A 17,623-nucleotide genomic window follows, 5' to 3' on the forward strand; every position below is an offset into this window, starting at 1 on the left:
ATCTTTTGACCTTAGAGTAAGAGCATGTGCTGTTTTCTATCCCCACAGGGAGCCCCTCCTTAGTAAATGGGTGGTTGGTTAGGGTGGGTCAAGAAATGCAGGAGATGATCTAGTGTTGTCTTTCTCTCCATTAAGTCATTTGGCAAAAGTGAAGCACTTTTTCCTTCAGTGCCTTGGCTTCTGCCTAGAATTTTCTTAAAGACCTAACCAAATGTCATGTCTATAGGTATGAAATATTGACTGCAGGGATTTCTGATAACAGCACTCACCACGCCTCTTTGCATAAATACGTGGGTTTCTTTGGGGCAGGAATGTAGATTCTCTTAGTATAGATGTCTGCCTGGCATAGGAAGGGGCAAGAGTTTTCTAAACCTGTTTCTGGGCTCTTTGTTGGGATGGGGAGGGAATCTGAGTTGCAGTTTGGAGCAGAACAGCTATGCTTTTATTTTTTTGAGAGATGGGGGTTCTAGTAGGTTTTTCGAAAATAAAATTACATTTGAAAAGGTTTGAAAAACATTAGTATAGTGGAGTTAGTCATTTATTAGGTTAAATAGTAGCTGAGTATGAATATTGTAAAAGATTGTTAATCTCTGGTTTTAAAGTTTTCATTTTTTTTACAGTGGGTATTATTTATGTCATCACTCTGGGAGATTATCATCAAAGATTAAGCTTTGTGTATACAGGGTACTAATATATCTAGAATAAACTAGTCCCTCATGGTAACTGCTATAAATTCCTTGAGTATATTTATGTAGGAAAAGCTCTTACTTGAAATAGTACTTAGGTATGATTTGTCAGTCAGATTTGGAATTCACTGCTTTCTTATTTCTATATTCAGGACTAACAGATTCTCACAACTTTTCATTTCAGTCTTTTTGCTAATGTTTATCATGATAATTGAAAAATTACACATTACAAAGATACTTAAAGGTATCAGGGCTAATTGTTTCTTTACATGGCTGTATAAAAGTTAAATGAACCAAATACATTTTTCAAATTGAAGGAACTTAGCGAAAGGATATAGAACACCAGTCTAGGAATGTAAATTAACAAGAGATTGATAGGGGGGAAAAATCAGCTTCTGAGTTTTTCATAGGTCAGCTAGAGTAGTGAATATGACTTTTAAAAAAACAGTCTGATCATAGCTTCATTAAATTGAACTTTCCAATTATTTTTGTCATAGTGCTAGCTATCTGTAGAACATGTTAAAACATTCTTCCCTGTTATTTTATGTGCATTCTCAACTTTGGGGAAAACCTGAAGTTTTAAGTGATAGCTTTAGTATATAATTTTGAAGTTGATTTGTTGACTGAAAAGTACTTCTCTGTGGAGTTCTTGGCTTAATTCTCTATCAGTGGATGTATGTAAATAAAGTAGCTGTTTTCTTAAACATCTCTAAAATTAAGAGGAGCAGACAGATAATTTTTCTTAAAATGATGTACGCTTTGTATATCTGCATTTGTTTTTTTTTTTTTATGTGGGGCTCGATCCCGTAACGCCGGGATCACGCCCTGAGCCGAAGGCAGGCGCTTAACCGCTGTGCCACCCAGGCGCCCCTATCTGCATTTGTTTTAATTTTAAGATTTTTTTTTTTTTTAACCACTGAGTAAAATTGGTGTTAAGCAAGATTTGCCATATTTGTGTATCTTTTCATATAGTTCTTTTCATTCCATTTTTAGGTTACTTTGAGAAGTATGGACCCGAACTTATTGAAATGTATTTCACATCTGAGTTCTTTGCTCTGTTAATTGTTAGTTTACTGGAAATCTAAGTTCAGTCCGGTGCCAGTCCAGTACATGATACATTTTGTAGGAACTACAGCTTAAGCCCATGAAGTAGAATTTGTTTAACTGTATTGCTTTTTGTGTTCTTGTAAATCCTAAGGACGTTGAGAATTTTGTCTCGCTGAAAAGAGTGACTCAGCAGTAGTTGGATGTATGTGTGGTGATGGCCACAAATGATGAGGGGACCACTGGAGTCCACAGGGCATGGGCTTACCTTGGTATCCCATCCTGGGCTTTCAATTCAGAGTCAGACCAAGGGCCACAGTGTTACTTCACCCACTGATGGTATTTCATTGAGCTAAAACTACAGGACCTCTTGCTGGGAAATCATGTTCTTTCTTGGCATGAGTCACCTTCATCTTAGAGGCTGAGAACACTGTCACACACACAGACGTGCACACACCCCCATCCACCTCCCCCCCACCTCCCCACGCACCCATGATCCCAGGAGGGGGAGGGAGTTGGGGTGTCAATCTAATTATGTGAAAAGGAAAAAAAAAAAAGCCTGGCATGTTTAAGGAGAAATGATCATTTTTATAGAAGCCTAGTTCACAGAGGAGGGTTCACTCATCCAGTCATGGTTTTGGTGCCAGACAGGGAAGCTGCCTGGAAGAAGGTAGGAGTGTCAGCTGAGGACTGGAGTGAGCAGAAACGTGTTCTGGCCAGGTGCCGACTGGCACTGAAGAGGAACGGGTGACTGGCAGACCCATGGCTCTTGCTGCGTTAGACAGAGCTGTCTGAAGGATTGGTGGGACTGTAGGGAAGGAGGAAGGGGAGGAATTAAGATGCACACAGGTTATGTGAGGGAAAGAGGCTAGCTACATAGTGGAACAGGAAGAACCGGAAGTTGATTGCTGTTTTCCTACTGTCTTAAAAAAAAAAATGCCACAGCTTTGATAATATCCTGTTTATATTATAAAATACAGGACTAGAGGCCAAGGCTTGCTGCTTCTGTCATGAATTCATTATTCTGCCAGTTAGTAGAATGGCGCTTTCATTCATCAGTGTTCAACTGTCACTGCTTGATATTCACAATTGATTTAAAAGTACGAAGGAGTGTTGAGGGATTTATGGTCTGCTTCCAGTTCTGTAAAACCAAATACGATTTGATTCAGTTTCTTGTTAAAGTTTAGGTAGCATAGAGTAGAGTGTAAGAAGTTAAAATGTTTGGGGGGCGCCTGGGTGGCACAGCGGTTAAGCGTCTGCCTTCGGCTCAGGGCGTAATCCCGGCATTCTGGGATCGAGCCCCACATCAGGCTCCTCTGCTGGGAGTCTGCTTCTTCCTCTCCCACTCCCCCTGCTTGTGTTCCCTCTTTCGCTGGCTGTCTCTCTCTCTCTGTCGAATAAATAAATAAATAAAATCTTAAAAAAAAAAAAAGTTAAAATGTTTGGAACAAAGAGAATATTTAGTAAGAGTTTTTAAAATTCTGCCAAAATAAGTGTGATTCCGTATTTCTATTTGGACACCTTTTGTGAGGTAGTGCCTTGTTATCTTACTCATTGTATAATTTGTGCAAAATAGAGTTTATAATATGATTGTGGTAAAACTAACAACAGCCTTTTAGTATTAAAGTTTTAAAATGTAGGCTATATTAAAGGTAAAGTTTTATGGGCACTGGGGACTTAACTAGCATTCCTTTTACAAATAGTTACTGAGTTCCTTTTATGTGGGCTCCTAACACAGCACTACTGGTGAACTGTTACAAATTTTTAATGATCAAGAAAGGTTGAGAATGTGTGTACTTTTGCAGGGGTAGATAATTTTACTTGTTTTGATTATGTTGACATTCAGATAGTTGAGTTTAAGTTGCAGCTAAATTTTTGTATAAGCGTTAAAGTTTACTCATCAATAAATTACTTGCGTGCATCTTTTGAGTAAGTCTTATAATTGCTGTTTTATAGATTTGGTATTATTAAAATCCAGCAACTGTTCTTTGATTTTATTTAGTTTTCATTAATTTTCTCCATACAAATAGCTGATTTTTCTGTAGCTTATCTTACAGTTTACTAATTAACATGGCTCAAAGCATACACTGCTCAATAAAACAGAAATGGCGCTTGTGGAGATGGTCCTATAGTTTTAAAGAGAGGCTTAATGATCCACTATCTGAAAATAACTTAGTGTGGTACTGCTGGGACGTAGACAAAGTTAATGTCCTTACTGAATTGGCGACCCCCACAGAGTTCCCTGGGGACTAAAAAGTCCAAACTAGTTGGACCTAAATGCATTATTGTGTCCAAATAGAATTCAAGTAGAGCAACTCAAGTACTCTCAGTTCTGCTACTTTGAAGTGGAATTATTGAAATAAATCAAAGTAGATTTCATTGCAAGGCATGTCACTGAGGGGAAAGGGGATAAATCTAGATGAAAGTTTAATCTTAACACACTTAACATAAACACGTAAAATTGGCAGTGATGTCAAACTTTTTTCCACAGGGTTTATTCTATATTTAGGGGTTATTTACCTGAAATAATTGCTTGGTCAATGAGGTTTGAACGCTTCTTAAGGCTCTTTGAACACTTACTGCCATGTTATAGTCTAGAAAGCTTGTACCACTTATATATATATTCCCATTGGTCATCTTTAGGTCCCTTGACAAATTCAGGATCACTTTGTGTTCTGACCAGATCCTGATTAGATCATGTGCCGTTTAACATCTAGAACATGCTTACGGGTTGCATTAGTCCACTACTAAGGTTTCAAAGGAGCTAGATAACTTTTATCATCTCATTTATTTGTTCTTGTGCATTATATGTTTGTGTTTTGTTTGGTCTCAGCTAGTATTACTTCTCCAGCTCTAGTAATAGAGTCATTAGAAGAAGCACCCTGAAAGTCCGACATTTGTTATGTGAGTTTTTCCCTTTCTTTGTCCCCAAATCTACCTCCCATGGTTTCAGAACTCTGCCCTTTTTCTCATAGATACTTCAGTAATTGTTAAATCAGTATGGTAAATAAGTCGTACTCAGAAAAATTTTTATTACCTTAAAGCAGTTTTTCCCAGTTTACTTTTAGCCTTTGGAAAAAAAGCTTTGAAAGTCATACTTCTCGAAGGTCATTTTTAACACTTCTGCTTTAGAGTTTGGTAATGCAGGTTGGCATAATCCTGTGATTGTTAAACACTTGTGGAATCACAAATCCACACTTCCTTACAAGTATTATATAATTTGTCACACACCCAAAGACACATGCACACCAAGTGAAATTATTTTGTAAAGAAAAATGGTTTTTAAATAACTCTAAAGAATTGATCACATCAAGAAATTTTTATCACACTAATTGTATTCTGTTCTAGAAGATACATGTGAAATGTATTTTTTTGTTTCCTCCACTGCTCTAAATATATATCCAGAACTATAACAGTTTCACCCCAGAGTTCCAGAAAACCATAAGACCTCTTACATAATCACAAGCTTGTAGCTGGTTCTGTAATAGGTTTATGAGGACTTTCTACATTTATTATCTAATTTTATTTGTTAACTTTGTCTTAGCTAGATTAATATTCAGGAATTATAAAAGGAAATTGAAGCTTGGGAGTATTAAAACCTTTCCACTATAACTTAGCTACTTAGCTTTGCTTCCTGACTCTGCCACCTCCTCCTAAATGCATTGCTCCTTCCAGCACAACACACTCGACTTTGTAGAAGAATATTAAACTCAGGATATTTATTCAAATTCACCTGTCAACCGTATATGCCTTGTTTATGTTTGCTGGTTCTAATTATTGAACCGTGTGCGTGTCGTCTAAATGTACTGAAAAATGTATTTCAGTAACATCAACGACCTGTGTTTATTATCCATTTGCTAGTCAGCAATCTTTGCACCTGCCCAGTACAAAAGGGAAGGATTTTGGCTTCAGACATGTGAAGGACTCTACAATTATTACCCTGTCAGTGGCTGTCTAGTAAGTTTTGGCAGTATGAGTCCTTTTCATTTCTTAGATGTGCCTATGGGCATTTTTGCTTACATGCCCTAGTTTAAGCGGAACCTTGTGCTCCTAGTGTTCTTCCCTTCTCTCTCGTGGGAGATCCCACCTTACCCTTGCCAACTCGCTTAAGTGCCGTTTTCTCAGTACGTTTCCTTGGTCTTTGCTGTGGAAGTAAACCCTTTCTAAGTCTCAGAGTGCGTCTTTGGTGTCATTTACACTGTCCATGTCTGATCTTCCTTTATAGGCTGTAAGAGTAGGCCGTGTATCTGATTCATCTTCCGTGTCATCTGCTTGCATATTACAGGCATTTTCACTTAATGTAATGGCAGTTTTCTGTTCCTGAAAATCAAATGTTTGGGGGAAAAAATACTAATGAGAATCCCATTTTCTTATTGTTTAATAAGAAAAATTATGTGACATGTTGTTCTCAAACCCCAGCCAGTTTCCTAAAATAGATCTAAGATACATTGTACACTTAACGTAAACCAGCGATCATATTAGTACGTAAATGCTGTAAACATTTTTCCCTGGCAGTAAAAGGTTCAGATGATTAACAGTTGCTTTGTATGCTGTGACATCTTCTTTGAGACTGTACACTTCTAAAACAGCTGCATTCGATTCTGATGATCTGCCAGTTCTTCTTGGATTATAATTTAAGATTTTTCTCCCCCCATGCCCTCCCGTGCTGTTTTGTTTAAAATGTTGCGTTTTGGTGATACAAAGTTTCCTTTGTAAATATTGCCAGAAATTATTGAAAGATATACATGTTGTGTGGACTTTGGATAATAACCAAAGTAGACATTGGATAATAACCAAAGTAGTGTTCAGTCAGGGAGACATTCTATAAGTTAAGCTTATACTGTCTCATCAATATTTTTCTTTTGATGCTATCTTTATATTTAAGTAGTCAAAACATATAATGTGATTGAGTGAAAACCTGAAGTAATAGCTTTCTTTGAAAAAGGACTTTGTTGTGATGGACTAAATGAAATTTTCACTTAAGATCTTAAATGTAAGTTTCTTTATGTTGCATTGGCCATTGAGGATGAAACCTTATTTTTAGTTTACTTACTGAATTGAAATTCATTAGTGAAAGTTCATGGCTACTTTTACTGTTACTTCAATTTTACTTGATTTATAATATAATTTATATACTGTTTATTTCTTAATAGGTAGTTGTGTCAACTAACATTGCAGAGACATCTTTGACAATAGATGGTGTGGTATTTGTGATTGATCCTGGATTTGCAAAACAAAAGGTACATACTTTAGTACTTTAGTTGTATACTTTATTAAATTGGTGTTAGCTTAAGAGTACTTACTGCCTACTCATTTAATGACTGCAATTTACTTTTTAGAATTATTTTTCTGTTGTCTTGTGTTTTGTTTTCAGACTTTGGTGATATGAACCCTTTTTGTTTTTAGCTAGCTCTCATATATTAAGCCCATGCATAATGTTTAATCCTAGGCTTTTTTTTTTTAAGGTTAATTTGGTTGTGTTTCTTTTGTTGTTGGTTTTTGTTTGTTTGTCTCTCTGTAGCAGTGGCGAGTGTTTTGGTTTCTGTGTTCGTTTAAGGAGTATGGGGGTGGTATTAAGAGGGATAGGATTGTCATTCCTGTAGATTGGTCACTTACCCAACGAAATTGGAGTTTCTGTTATGTGCCAGGCAGAGTATCTGAAAAGGTGTTACTGTTAACCTCTAGTTGAACAGTGCTGAATACCAAGCAATTTGGTCAGAGGAAGTAACTACCCAAGAAATCCTGGGGATGTTGTATAATTCACACATCTTTGATTACATTTGGTTACATTTTTGTAGTTGTAACTGGAAGAATTTGTTGCATGTAGTATTCATGTTTCTGATGGAAATTTTTTCTCTTTAAACTGGCAATGTGTAACTGAGTTCTTCTGGACTAAGTTCAGAATATTTTTCTTGATGTTCACTCTGAACATCGGGTATTGAAATTGACAGGCTCTTTTCAGGCAAAAGCCTTCAAAACTGTGTCCACTCTATGAAATTAAGGTAAAACTGGTAGAACTGAAATTATTTTCAATTAGGAAGAGTAAAGGTGTTAGAAGCTTTGTGTATAATAGATAAGAATAAGAACCTGTCCATGTTAGCTTGATTCTTCAGAACGATGGAGTCAGAATATCTGAAAGAAAGTTAAGGCACCGGGAAGACCAATTCTCAGTTTCTGTCTCTGTGATTTACAGCCTTACTCAGTACTACTTTGTTTGAGATTAGCTGTGGAGTTTGTGTACTTCTGTTAGATTATAGTTTTGTGGTTAACTGAAGGAAAAATTCTTACATTATTTTCATTCCATTAGGTGTACAATCCTCGAATCAGAGTTGAGTCTCTTTTGGTGACAGCCATTAGTAAAGCTTCAGCTCAACAGAGGGCTGGTCGAGCTGGGCGTACCAGACCTGGGAAATGCTTCAGACTTTATACAGAGAAAGCTTATAAAACAGAAATGCAGGTAAGGGGTTTTGCTGTATCCTTCCTTTGTGTTCGGAAGGTTAAGTTGAATTTGTTACCAGAAGAAAATTGCTTTATTTACTTCATCTTGCCTTTTGGCACCATAAGCTCCTTACTTTTTTCCTTGAGTGAGATTTATGGTGTAATCTACCAGTACAGCGCTCTGTTACAGTTCGACGTTGAAGTGAACAGTGGCAGTAACACTTTGAACCCTATAAAGATAGTTCACAGAAAGTGTCTGCTTCCTTTCTGGTATATTCCACCAGTATTTTTCTCATGTGGATCCGTGGTTTAGAAGTAATGCCAAAGTAAATAGCTAAAGAGGCAGAGAACAGATATGTTTTGTTTCCTGGAGCAAGAGGATTAAGGCATGTTTAACAGAATAAACATTTTTGTTTTTTTGTTAGGATAACACCTATCCTGAGATTTTGCGTTCTAATTTAGGATCAGTTGTGTTACAGTTGAAGAAACTTGGTATTGATGATTTGGTGCATTTTGACTTTATGGATCCACCAGGTATGAATTCTCAAAGCATATTTTAGCAAACCTTTTTAACAAAATTCATTGTCTCTGCATCTTATTCATTACACACACACCCCTTATTTTTTTTCCCATCTAGTCTGCATCAAGAAAAGTCTCATATGTTAGCATTAATGCTAAAAGAGTGACGACTACCTGAGAAAGTTCTTTTTAATTTGTTCTTTCCTTGGAATAACTAAATTATTCTGGGAATTACTGACTGGGCAGGAGAATGAGAAATTTCCGAATTTTTTTGTTGTTGTTAACAATTACTTAATTTATGTGGGAAAATGACAGTTTTAACAACTGTGCAAGAAAATTTTGCAAGTTTATGTGATTCATTGTTTGCTAGATCTCTGTAACTGAATGTGATGACAGTTTGAGTTTTGAGTTTGGTCCACTGTAGAATGAAAAATGAGATTGCTTCTGATAGTTTGTACTTTATTACATTTTTGCTTTTTAAAGCAGTTTGTCTAATAGATTGCCTTTTCCCCCAGCTCCTGAAACTCTGATGAGAGCCTTAGAACTTTTGAATTACCTGGCTGCTTTAAATGATGACGGAGATCTGACTGAGTTGGGATCCATGATGGCAGAGTTTCCTCTAGATCCACAGCTCGCTAAAATGGTTATTGCAAGTTGTGACTACAACTGTTCTAATGAGGTCCTATCTATTACTGCTATGTTGTCAGGTAATAGAGGGAAAGGAACTAAAAAAAGCCCAGCTCTTCACAGTTTGGGTGGACTTCACATTTGGTTTTGTTTTTTAATATTTAGTATGATAGTCGATTTTATAGATGGTTTTGAGGAACTCATTTTGTTTCCTAAATATCTTGTAAATAGATTTATAAAGACATAATATTTACAAAAGTAAAGTAATTGTGCACAAAATATAGTAAAAACATTGGCTCTCTTGAGTGCGAATAAAAATTGCAATAAGAAAAGAACAGGTCTGAACACAATTGTAACTGAGTTCTTTGGTAGGTTCATCCGTTTTGCGGTTTATTACTGAAAGTACAAGAAGAACTTTGTTCTAGTACTTGGCACTATTAAGTGAGCCTGGGACAAACCCAAACTATCATTTAAATTGAGTTTTTCCTACATGTATAAATACATATTCTAGTGGCAGTCAACTAAACATGAATTTCAAACTTAGTATCAAATAAATAGAAGTAGTAATGTGTAATTTTAGGCTTAAAATCTAATCAGATAGTCCTTTTACAATGGCAGAAAACACTTGATAAAAGAAATATACCAAATAGATAGTATTGCTAATTTTGGAAATTGGAGCGTTAAGCTGAACAGATCATACTGTTTTTAGTAGCAATAAAGTGTAATCCACAAATGGATTATAACTTGGAAATTAGATTTTCCAAGAAGAAGAAATATGATTAACAATTGTACATTGATTCTTACAGTTAAAATTAGAAGACATTTCATGTTTTTACTGATGATCAAAGTACTTCATACTACTAGTTCCAGTACTGGGGAGAACGATTTCAGTTTCAGAGTGGTTTATTAGTCTTAATTATAACTTAATGCCTCAAATAATTCAAAATCTTATTTGGAATTAAAGGATAAATTGAAAATTTTTCTAAATATAAAGTTTTGGCTTAGTTTAGATGTATGGTATGTTTTAATGGTGTGAATTTTTTGTTTAAGAACTAGCTAAAAATGTTTTTTTGCAGAGTTATGACTGATCAGACTCAGAGCAGATGGGCAGGGCAGTATCGAATCATTTTAATAAAATTGTAGTCTCACTTGCGGAGGTGGTGGTAGGTTGTTGTCTGCCTTTCTTACATGTTTTTGTTAGATGCTCCCAGTTGGTATTTACCCAAGATTTTAGTTTGCAGAGAAAGTGTGGGGCAAGAATTAACAGATTGTTTGTGTATTCATTTGTTATCTGCTCAGTTTTTATTCTTCCTGTTTCTCTTATCAGGCATACTATATAATTACCATCGTTTGAGTCTAGATTACTAGCTCTTTAAAAAACTGGTCATTGTGACGCAGTTGAAATCTTCCAACTATATCTCTTATTTGTAATAAGGAGCTCTGCACAACACAGGGGTTTATTAGCACATCAAGAGAATGGACATTTATGTGTAGCGGTTATTAAGCATGGCACTTGTGGGGGGAAATGCTAAAGGGTAAGGAAGAAGTCATGGAACAAAAACAGTTTGCCGAGCTTATACTGCTTTGTTTTTCATTTAAATAGTTTTTGAAGTTTTCAGGTCCTGATATAAATAGTGCAAATCAAGGGCCTTCTAGAGTGCTTCTTATTCCCACTGTTAATTCTGGGAGTTAGTTCACATTGACTTTCACATCTTTGAGAGGTTCTGTACTTCTATGAATTACCTTGCTTCAGTTACGTTAAGCAAGACATTTAATATTTATTGTGATCATGTGTCATTGTCTCTATTTGGCTTCTTTGGTATCTTTTTAAAGGGGAAACTGTGTGGGAAAGTAATTTGATACTGTATTTGATTTTGTTGTTGATTATTCCCATTCTATCTGGACTGATCATTTATACTTTTTTATATTGACAAGGTTTTAAGAGCTTTAAAAATGTGTTGACAAAGTCCCAAGCTGTTAAGTATTTTTACTTTCATACTGCTTTTATGACTATGGAATTGCTAAAGTGAATTAAGGAAAGTTGTATTTTAAAAATGTAGTGCACGCTTTGTAACAACTTAAAGTTTTATGTGAATTAACCTTGAGGCTCTAAACAAATACATATTTTGGTGACCCTTGAAATAATGACTGTTTCAGACTAATTGTCAACTTTTTAAATATTGGATTTTGCTTTTTATATTGAGGTTTTGATTCAAATAACAGGTTTTTTTTTTTTTTTAAACTTGGGACTTCATTTTCTACTCTTTTTACTAAAATGCTGGAAAACTAGGCTGAATATCCCCAGCCTTTTTGAATTTTCTTAATTCAAAGGCGGTTTAACCTTCCACCACTACTGCTATCATCAAAACCCAAGATTTCATGATATTTTTTATGTTTACGTATGCTTCTGCTCACCGGTGCTAATAGTGATACCCACCAGTTGGTAATAGCCATAGCACTAGGGAAAAAATTACTGTAGAAATGTGGCAATAGACTGGTTAGAAAGTTGTTTTTAGCCCTGCAGTGGGCAAATACAGCTTCATAACTTCCATAGCCATTCAGCAGATTCAGTGGATGGCCTTGTGAAAAATTCCGTTTAGCTTAAAGGCTATTGACACCATAATTCTGGTTATTGGTAGAGCTATCGGCACTGGTTTTTGAAATAAGTTGAGCTTTCTACTTCTAGTATCTTGATGGCCTTCAGAATAGCTGTTTGATGCCTACTTTTAGATCTAGTTGAAATAATCAGGTACTCTGTAGCTTTGAAACCCTCTTGTCTTACAGATGTGGTTAGGTGTTGATGTACCAAATCAAGGTAGTAAACAGTCCAAGATGCAGTTGGAGGCCATCCTGCCCTGCCCTATGCTCTGTGAACTGACCTAGCTAGGCCTTGTTCCTCTATCTGTGAATGCGTGACTCATCGATATGGGCGTTTGTGTTGGGCCCATACCAACCTTGTTTAGTCCCACAGTGTTTTGTTCGCCCCACGGAGGCCAAGAAAGCCGCAGATGAAGCCAAGATGAGATTTGCCCACATAGATGGAGATCATCTGACACTGCTGAATGTCTACCACGCTTTTAAACAAAGTAAGTGTAAATTAGATTGAAGGCACTCTTTTGTCTAAATGTCACTTGCAGCATATAAGATGTTTCTTCATCTCACTTTCATTTATTATCTGTGACAACTTTACATTAGAAACCCAGAGGTACTTTAGAAAAAACTCCTGACTAGCATTTAAAATAGAAATTGTCTGTCCTTTCCAAAGTTGTTTACGCTTAATCAGGGAGAAAATACCAATTATAGAAAGCTGGAAAATACAGAGCAATAAAAACAAAATACTAGTATAATACTTACCAGTAACCTACAGATTTTTATATACTTTCTTTTCCTGTTTATTTTCATTTTATGTGAATACTTTCGTATCATTTATAGAATCTTCACTGCTTAATAGTTTTACTAATAAATAGCTCTTTAAATAAATATACAACTTAACAAAATAGAAAAATGGGCTGCAGATGTGAATGACCATTCTCAGGCTACAAGTGGTCCATAAACATGAGGAAAGTCAACTCTACTTGTTGTTCAAGAGTATTATTATTGAGAGGTACCATTTTCTCACATACAAAACTGGCAAAGGTTATAAAAAAAATAGTATTTAGCTCTGTAGGAGTGGGTTTAGTGAAACAATCCTACACCAGAGGTGGAAATAGAAATTGATGTGGTCTTTATGAAAAGCAGATTTTATATCACCAAGACCTTAAGAAGTTCATACCCTTTGACCCAGAAATAATCTGTGAAATTATCTTTCAGTATCCTGTGGACACAGATATAATTAAAAATTTCATTTCAGAATTATATATGATAGTAAAAAAAGGGTGGGGGGGAACTACCTTAATGCCCACCAGTAGAAAGATGGTTCAGTGATTTATGCTATAGCCACATGATGAAATGCTGTTCTAGCTTTATTTTATTTTATTTTATTTTATTTTATTTTATTTTATTTGGGAGAAAGCAATAGAGCACAAATTGGGGGGGGGGGTGGGCAGAGGGAGAAGCGGACTCCCTGCTAAGCAGGGAGCTCAATGCAGGGATCCCAGGACCCCTGGGATCATGACCTGAGCCAAAGGCAGACGCTTAACCAACTGAGCCACTCAGGCGCCCTGTTCTAGCTTTAAATCATATTTTCAGAGAATATTTAATGACATGAAAAACATTTTCCATTTGTTTGAGAACAAGGAAATGCAGGGGCCCAAATTCAAATTTTTCACCTCTTATTTGTAACTCATTTTTGTTTATCTCCTAAAAATCTCTTTACACTCCTAAAATAGTCTGTTCATTTTGGCACATCTCTTTTGGGGTGGGGGTGAATTTATGTATCTCAGAGTCCAAAAGTGCTGCAGAGCCAGTAAGTGGAGCAAAGAGCATAGCTGCCAAAGTGCTGCACGTCTGTGTCTTACACATGAACTTTGCCGTGGGTTGAAAAGAATTGATAAATACCAGGTTAAAATAAAAAATGAGGCCAGTGCACAGTTTACTTCAGAACGTTTATTTTACCCTCTTGTGTCCAGTGTATTGATAATGCATCATGTTAAAGACTATTACTGATAGGTTAGGTCAGTCCAAGAAATACAGTATATTCCTGTGTGTGCTAAACTGTATCGTGGTGGTGGAGCTGTGTGACCGCCAGACACATAACCTTTTAACTGACTGTGAGATTGCCTGCAGAGGGGAAGGTCTTGAGAAGGAGCAGACTCATGTCCATCTTACTCTCAAAATCCTTTGATATCATTAAAATACTGTTTTTTTTTTTTTAAAGATTTTATTTATTCGACAGAGAGAGACAGCCAGCGAGAGAGGGAACACAAGCAAGGGGGAGTGGGAGAGGAAGAAACAGGCTCATAGCAGAGGAGCCTGATGCGGGGCTCGATCCCGGAACGCCGGATCACGCCCTGAGCCGAAGGCAGGTGCTTAACCGCTGTGCCACCCAGGCGCCCCTAAAATACTGTTTTAAGTGGAAATTAAAAGATTTCTAAAGGAACAGCATGGATTTTTACCATGTAGGTCTCACAAGACATTTTAATGTTCTTTTAAATTAGGAGATTGTATTCTTTTGTTTAAGTTCTGATAACTGGCACAGCAGTCAAGTGTATTTGGATTTCATAAGTTGCTTAGAAGAATAAAGTTTAGGTTTGATAGCAGAACTATGTATTTGGATTTTAAATATGAATGTAACAATTCAAGTTCAGTCTTTGAAATTTGAGGAGTTTATTATTTCATGTGATAAAATTACTAAGTAATGCTTATTCTTTACATACATATTGGTGGTTGGGAGCTTCCTATGAAAATATTGAACAGTAGGTATCTATAAAAGCTTTATCCTACCGCTTCTTAATAGGGCTAGCAGAGGAAGTGTCATGAGTTAGAGTGATAGCATCCATTCTCTAGATGCTTGATCCTTGTCTCCTGCATGCCTCTTACTGCCATAGGGATGGTAAGCTGTTGGGTGGTTTTAGACCTTTTACTCTATATAATTGTAATAAATAAGGTCAGAGGAAACAAAATGACTGAACATTTGATAGAAGTGTCCCCATTAGTCAAAGGATTTAGCCTTTAATTAATTACTGCCTGTCATCTTTTCAAATAAAGGGAGCTATTTTAAAAATAATACCAGACTTCCAGATCTCTACATAATATTTGGACTTTTCAAATCTCTTTATTGAATTTGGAATGTTTTCACTAATGATTTTTAAATGATGCTATGTTATGTTATTAGTTGAAACATTAAGTATGTTTACAAAATAGCAACCATGTTTCGGATACTGGTCAAGAGGGACTATTTCATTAGACACAATGGTCAATGGTTGATTACATAGAAAAGCTAAAATTCATCTTGATACTACTGTATGTTGAAATAATATTTTTAAAAAAAGATTTGTTAATTTGAGAGAGTGCACACATATGAGCAGAGGGCGGAAGGGGTAGAGGCAGAGGGAGAGGAAGGCAGAGGGAGAGGGAGAGTCTTAAGCATACTTCCCGGTGAGCTTGGAGCCCATCGTGGGGCTCCATCGCAGGACCCTGAGATCAAGTCCTGAGCTGAAAATCGAGAATCTGATGTTTAACTGACTGAGCCACCCAGGCATCCCTGAAATAACACTTTTGAGAAACAACTAGATTTAAGTTATTTTGCGGCACATTGATTTCTCTGTGTGTATGTCTGATTTCACTCTGAAATGGTTTGACTTTAGATCTTAAAAGTAGTTTTACTGTATTGGTTAAGAAATTTGTGGCTAACATTATTTTAAGAAAATGATTTCCATTTTTAGATTTTATTTCTCCCATTTATCAAATTATTTCTCACAAATTTAGAAAATACAGTAATACTATCAGATAGTGTTTATCTTGACAACTTAAAATTGCCATTTTGTTACTCTTTAGGGTATGAATTCTGAAATTTAGAACCTCAGAAAACCTATACTTCAGATCAGAGTCTGCAAATCAGCTGCCCTTTTCAAAGGGCCCCTTTCTTACTGTCTCAGTGTGGACATTTCCATTGCCTTTCAGCTCCGTACATTGCACCAGCATAAGCGAGGATGCCTCTAAAGCATACTTTTCTTCTCTTTGTGTTCTCTCCGGAAGATATTTGGTGCTTTGTTTTAATGTCAGTAAGTTCAGATGGATACTTCTTCTCATTCTAGATGGGTTAGTTAATGGACTTGAACACATCAATTCTTTAATTTAAAGATCCATTTTACTACCTCACCTACCCACCCACCCTTTCTGAATTGTGGCTGCATTTTATAATGGGCAAATATTTGTTAATATATTTGTTGTTCCTTTGAAAAGCAATTAAGAAAATGTATGTTATAATGGGTAGAATCCTAGAACTGAGGAGAAAAAAGTGTGCCAAAGATGAATGTGTATTACAGAAACTGCGGGAGGATTAACATAGTTGTGATTTTAAGATCCCCCCCATTTCATGATAACCCTCTTAGGTTTATTTATCAAAAGGCTTGTGAAGTAAATGAAGTTTTCCATTGTGACTTTCCGGGGCATAAAAATGTCATTGTATAATATTTTATATTATGCTGCAGTTTGAGCTCTTTGCTTAAATGAGCAAACAGTAGATTGGTTGGAAGCTTGTCAAGGATTCATCAGTGGAGAAATACCCTTTGATAATAAATACATGCATTGAAATTATTTGAAGTGTTTAGCTTTGTTTATTAATAATAGTAAGACTTGTTTATTAAACATGAGTGGGGATTCCAGACATCCTTATATAAACTACATCACTTGTATTTTATTTTTTTATTTTATTTTTTACGTTTATAGTCTAGATCTTTATTTTTTATTCCAGTTATTTTAATTCCAGTTGACATAAAGTGTTATATTAGTTTCAGATGTTCAATATAATAATGTAACACTTCATACATCACCCTGTGCTCATCCCTATTCAAAGGGATACATGCATCCCTGTGTTTATAGCAGTAGTATTGTACAATAGCCAACATATGAAAGCAGCCGAAGTGGTGTCCATTGCTTGATAAATGGATAAAGAAGAGGTGGTGTGTGTGTGTGTGTGTGTGTGTGTGTGTGTAACAGAATATTACTCAGCCATAGAAAAGAATGAAATCTTGCTATTTGCTACAAGAAGGACGGAGCTAGAGAGTACAATGCTAAGTGAAATAAGTTGGAGAAAGACAAATACCATATGATTTCACTCATGTGGAATTTAAGAAACAAAACATGCAAAGGGAAAAAATAAGACAGGGACAAATTCAAGAAACAGGCTCTTAACTATAGAGACAAACTGATGGTTACCAGAGGGGAGGTGGTTGAGGGAGGAGTTAAAAAAAAAAAAAGGTGGTGGGGATTAAGGAGTGCATTTAACCACTTGTATTTTAAATCGTTTGTCCCCCATTAATAGGCACATGGGTTGCAGTGAAACTTTTAAACTTTTAGCTCTAGGTTTGGTGCTCTAGCCCAGGAGTAGTTAAATAAAAACTGCAGTAGTCATTTGAGTTTAGTTTTATAACTTCTAAATTGTATTTGGTAATCTTAATCTAAGTCTGTCCTTTCTTTGAAAATGAGGAAGACGTGGCATTTTATCGAATCCCCTCAACCCATCCCTGTCTGTTAGACTATATTAGAAACAGCCAGGTGGGTGTTCATGGGTAATCTGACTTCAGTTCATTAAAAATAGTTTATTGAAAATCCAGTAGCCAGAAACCTTAGTGCTCTTTCTGATTTTGAGCTTCACTACAGATTTTTAGGACAGTTGATAACATTGTGATTCTTCTGTAACACTGATG

General features: G+C 36.0%; 1 protein-coding gene across 1 annotated transcript in view; it reads left to right on the forward strand.

Annotated features, from left to right (window-relative positions):
* Nucleotides 1-17,623, forward strand: part of DHX15 (DEAH-box helicase 15) — a 58,699-nt gene that overhangs the window by 36,551 nt on the left and 4,525 nt on the right. The window contains exons 7-11 of the mRNA XM_040625115.1: nt 6,884-6,970; nt 8,038-8,187; nt 8,594-8,702; nt 9,203-9,394; nt 12,278-12,400. Of these exons, the coding sequence (XP_040481049.1) occupies nt 6,884-6,970; nt 8,038-8,187; nt 8,594-8,702; nt 9,203-9,394; nt 12,278-12,400 (661 nt within the window). The remainder of the gene's footprint in view (nt 1-6,883; nt 6,971-8,037; nt 8,188-8,593; nt 8,703-9,202; nt 9,395-12,277; nt 12,401-17,623) is intronic.

This window comes from Ursus maritimus, unplaced genomic scaffold (assembly GCF_017311325.1).
Source record: "Ursus maritimus isolate PB19 unplaced genomic scaffold, ASM1731132v1 scaffold_8, whole genome shotgun sequence".
Lineage (NCBI taxonomy): Eukaryota > Metazoa > Chordata > Mammalia > Carnivora > Ursidae > Ursus > Ursus maritimus.